Below are 4,986 nucleotides of genomic sequence, written 5' to 3' on the forward strand. Positions count from 1 at the left end.
ATCTAAACTTTACAATTAATCGCACAGGATTCTTCCATTATTCCAGAATAAATTAAATTTGCATTTCTGTTGTATAGCATAAAAAATTGTAATAATCGCTTGTGTGCCTTTTTATACATAGTATAGTATAATCTGCTTGATAATAGTAATAGAAATTGATAAATGTAAAATTACATTTGCGAATTATAACACCCCCTTCTTCGAGTCTGTTTGGAACAACCCAAAAAAAAGTTTGTATACAGAGAGTGAATCGTCACTTAATAGCTGAGGTCATTGACGTAGTAAGCGTTGGTGGTGTGTTTTGAGCGGTGTAATTTGTACAGTACTCAGCTTCCAAAGGTTGAGGCTGTGAACAGAAATGGCTACCAAACTCCTTATTTTGATGATTTGTATGTACATATACAGATACGAAGCACAAGCCGTTCAATTGAATGCAATCACAATTGGCTGTGATCGACAGCCAACAGATTTTGAAGTTGATAAATTAGATGGAGATAACGGGTTTCGATTGAGAATCCATGGTCATCCTTCCACGTACGAACGCGGTAAAATATACAGAGGTAAGAACTTACTTTCACTTTCAGAGAATTGCTTCTTAAAATTAACACTTAAGGTCAGCTCTGGCCACAGATGTTCTTATTATGTTGGTTTTGGCAGTTCTTTAGCCACAATATAGGGATATAAATTATATCGTAAATAAAGTCAGTGGCTGTGTTCGTAGATCCAACACGAGCAGTTAGGGCAAATAGAAAAAAATATTAGATTCACTCTTTAAAAAAAAAAAAAAAATTGATGAGGGAGGGCGGTCTTATTATTTATAACTTAAATTTTTTTTTTTTATTCCCACATCAATATTTCCCGAATTTTTGACTCAGACAGGAGTGATAATCTAATAAATTTTTCTATTTGCCCTTAGCAGCGTACCTAGGTGATACTACTAGACCTGAGTGCAAGATTTATTGCAGGGGCTGATCCAGGGTTTGAATAAGAGGGGTTCAAAATGTTTCCAAAAAACCCTAAAATAGAATGGGTGGTGGGGGGGTCCACCCCCGGGAAAATTTTGATTCCATAGTTGGCCGGAAATCAGTTTTTCCCGACTTCTGGGGAGTCTTTAATGATCTTTAAGTTCTTCTCAACTCAAGGGTTTTCTCCCTCTTGAAAAAGGTCAGGTAATTTTATTTCATTCATTAGGCCTATATAGAGAGAAAAAAATAAAAGAAATAGGAAATATATTAATATATTCCAACAATATTAAGTAGTTAAATATAGTCTTTCTTCCATGGATCGATGAACCGATAGGCCTGAAGAACGCACTTTCTACATAAAATTATTACGACGTTGAACCAAAAACAGTGTGTATAATCTAGTTGGGCTAAGCCTAGTTTGTCTGATCTGCCAAACTAGGACTAGGTAGGTTAGCACGCTTTTTGTAAGCCAGGACCCAGTAGTATTTTGTTACTTTTCTTTACAAAGGGGGTTTGTCTGAACCCTCCAGGATCCGGCACTGTGTTGGGCCCTTTTTTGATGTGAAGTCCCCCCAGGAGATCCAACATTTAAGCTGCTCACAAGCCATATTTGGTTGCAAATTAAGAATGAAAATTATTATGCTAGTGATTCACATACGGCCCTGATACCTCTGCCCTTGTTCCTGAATACCAAACAATACACAGGATGGGTATGATGAGCGATTCCATTATTTTCCGCCCTGTGCCTGATTACTGAACAATATACAATGGGTGATGCCATTATTCTATTTACGCTTAAAAGGGTAAAACAATGAATTTCTGTGACCTTTTCTACCAAAAGCTAATAATCTCTTTGTTTGATTGACCATTCTGCTAAGATGATGATCCATTCCTTAGGTTGTGCATAATCTTGTTTAATAGATGGACAGTGGTGAATACATATAACCTCCTTGGCAAAGGTGATAACAATGCTTAAAAATGAAAGATTTGGATAGCCAGCGAAAGAAAAATGCATTGCATCAGTATCTAAACTGTCATTGTCAGGGGTCTGCATATTCAACACCAGGCATGGGCTGCGGAGGCGGTCTGGCAGTTCAGGCGGCCGGCTGACTAATATTTTGCTGAGATAAATATTATATTAAAATAACAGTTTTTATAATAAAAATAAAATACAAAAATTTCCCCTACTTTTGACTTATCAGTAACATATTACTTTGTTGCAGTACTAATGTTGTTATTGAGTGCGCTGCATTAAACGCTATAAACGTGCGTATCAAACAGGAAGGTTGGGCTGATGATTCTTCTGCAAGTCTCAGGAGTCACCTGGGAATCAGCACTTGTACCATAAATTTCCTTAATGTAAAAATTAAGAGAAATTTGCAGCCAGAGCTTGCTTTTAATGAGCAAAAAGCAAAACGCCATCGGAATACAAATTGTTCAGGTGTTTTGTTGTGCCCTTTTTTGATGTGAAGTCCCCCCAGGAGATCCAACATTTAAGCTGCTCACAAGCAGGGCTTGCCCTAACTTTTTTTGGTAACTAGCCCACTGGGCTAGTTTACTAGAGATTTTACTAGCCCACAGAATATTTTACTAGCCCACAGACAGGAAAAAATTTGGTTTCAAAATATTTATTAGCGACAATTAAATTTGAAGGTTGATTTGCAATTTCATAATTTCTGTAGCATTGCTGTTCGAGCTACCCTCTCAAAATATTGTTGAATAAATAAATAAAAAAATCACCCATGATGCAAAATCGACTCTGGTTATAACAACAGGGACAGATGGTATGGTAATGGTTGGAGACTTATATAGCGCATAATACATGGTCTCTGTGCTATGAGCATGTTTTACATCTCCCTGGTTATAACTTTGGTTTTCTAATATTTAATTAACAAAGGGCCCAGAAATCAATCAAACCAATGCATCTGTTAAATCTTTAGATCTCAAGTTACTCACCCCCAATGGCAAAAAATCTTGCTTGCTACCTAGGCTAGGCTACCTAGGCCTAGACAAAACATAGGGCCTAGGCTAGCCTACCTATAGCACATTGAAGTACTTATTATTAAAAGTTGAACATTTAAAAGTATCATTATGAGAAAATAATATGAATATAAGGTAGTACATTAAATCAAATTACATTAAACTACCTAAATTAACCAGATTGAACGATCAAACGATTTTCTATTGAGAGAAAGATAACATGTGCCATCCTGTAGTGATTGGTGAATGACTTGGGGATCATCTTAATAATTAAACACTCGCGCATGTGGAGAGCTTAAAGCTAGCTAGAGTGTACTCTCTGGGCTGCGGTACCTCCTGTGCAGGGATTGTCTCGAAAGTTCCGCTTTTTTTCCTTTTTTTTTTAATAAAATGTTTTTCTTGATAATTCTCCACTAGACAACCGGGCAACATGGGAAGTAAATAGGCTAGCCCGGAGCGGTTTTTACTAGACATTGTACGCCGGGCTAGTACTAAATCGAGCCCTGACAAGCCATATTTGGTTGCAAATTAAGAATGAAAATTATTATGCTAGTGATTCACATACGGCCCTGATACCTCTGCCCTTGTTCCTGAATACCAAACAATACACAGGATGGGTATGATGAGCGATTCCATTATTTTCCGCCCTGTGCCTGATTACTGAACAATATACAATGGGTGATGCCATTATTCTATTTACGCTTAAAGGGTAAAACAATGAATTTCTGTGACCTTTTCTACCAAAAGCTAATAATTTCTTTGTTTGATTGACCATTCTGCTAAGATGATGATCCATTCCTTAGTTTGTGCATAATCTTGTTTAATAGATGGACAGTGGTGAATTAATACATATAACCTCCTTGGCAAAGGTGATAACAATGCTTAAAAATGAAAGATTTGGATAGCCAGCGAAAGAAAAATGCATTGCATCAGTATCTAAACTGTCATTGTCAGGGGTCTGCATATTCAACACCAGGCATGGGCTGCGGAGGCGGTCTGGCAGTTCAGGCGGCCGGCTGACTAATATTTTGCTGAGATAAATATTATATTAAAATAACAGTTTTATAATAAAAATAAAATACAAAAATTTCCCCTACTTTTGACTTATCAGTAACATATTACTTTGTTGCAGTACTAATGTTGTTATTGAGTGCGCTGCATTAAACGCTATAAACGTGCGTATCAAACAGGAAGGTTGGGCTGATGATTCTTCTGCAAGTCTCAGGAGTCACCTGGGAATCAGCACTTGTACCATAAATTTCCTTAATGTAAAAATTAAGAGAAATTTGCAGCCAGAGCTTGCTTTTAATGAGCAAAAAGCAAAACGCCATCGGAATACAAATTGTTCAGGTGTTTTATTATGGTCATCCAAGATTCCCACTTCAGTCATGGATTAGGTTTTCATTTCTTCGAGAGCAGCACACCTTCTTTTATTACATTGCCTGAGGCCATTTTGATGAAAGTGGGATGGAAGGTATATGGTACATATTTTGGCTGAACTTTCATCATTATAACTTTACTGTACACGCAGTTATGATTGAAGTAACGTTTGAATTTAAACTGTGTCTCAGCTGTTACACAGATATTGAAACAAAATGCAAATGTGTGTGTGATGGGTAATTTGAAGATAATACTATATTTTTTTCAGCAATTCTGATTGACAACTGCAAAAAGAAATTTTACTTGCTTGTTAATAAATTTATCTTACATTACAATACTCCTTGGTAGAGAGAGCCAAACGTAGATAAAGTGCCTTGCTCAAGAACACAAGCGTGACCTCAAGGTTGGGAGTCCAAGCCACAATCGATGCGCCAACCGCTTCTACATACATACAGTACATATAGTGCATTCTGCCAGAGTGGATGATTGAGTGTTGAAAACAGTTATTGATGGTAGCAGTGGCATATGAAGTCTTGAAATGGGGGTGGGGGGAGGCTGATGGGGATGCTCGATGATCAGTTGAGGGGCACTAATTTGCCAAATAAGGTGACTTTAGGTGGTTTTTAACTATTTGATCGTGATTTGGGGTGGGGGAAAGTAT

At 37.2% G+C, this 4,986-nt stretch overlaps 1 protein-coding gene across 1 annotated transcript in view; it reads left to right on the forward strand.

Annotated features, from left to right (window-relative positions):
• Positions 1-252: 252 nt before the first annotated feature.
• The window catches only part of LOC117104910 (spondin-1-like), a 42,072-nt gene continuing 37,338 nt past the window's right edge, over positions 253-4,986 (forward strand). Inside the window, exon 1 of the mRNA XM_033245825.1 lies at positions 253-560. Coding sequence (XP_033101716.1) covers positions 359-560 — 202 coding nt within the window. The 5' untranslated portion in view covers positions 253-358. The remainder of the gene's footprint in view (positions 561-4,986) is intronic.

Source organism: Anneissia japonica, unplaced genomic scaffold, assembly GCF_011630105.1.
Source record: "Anneissia japonica isolate Jap-2015-1 unplaced genomic scaffold, ASM1163010v1 scaffold287834_len5846547_cov211, whole genome shotgun sequence".
NCBI lineage: Eukaryota > Metazoa > Echinodermata > Crinoidea > Comatulida > Comatulidae > Anneissia > Anneissia japonica.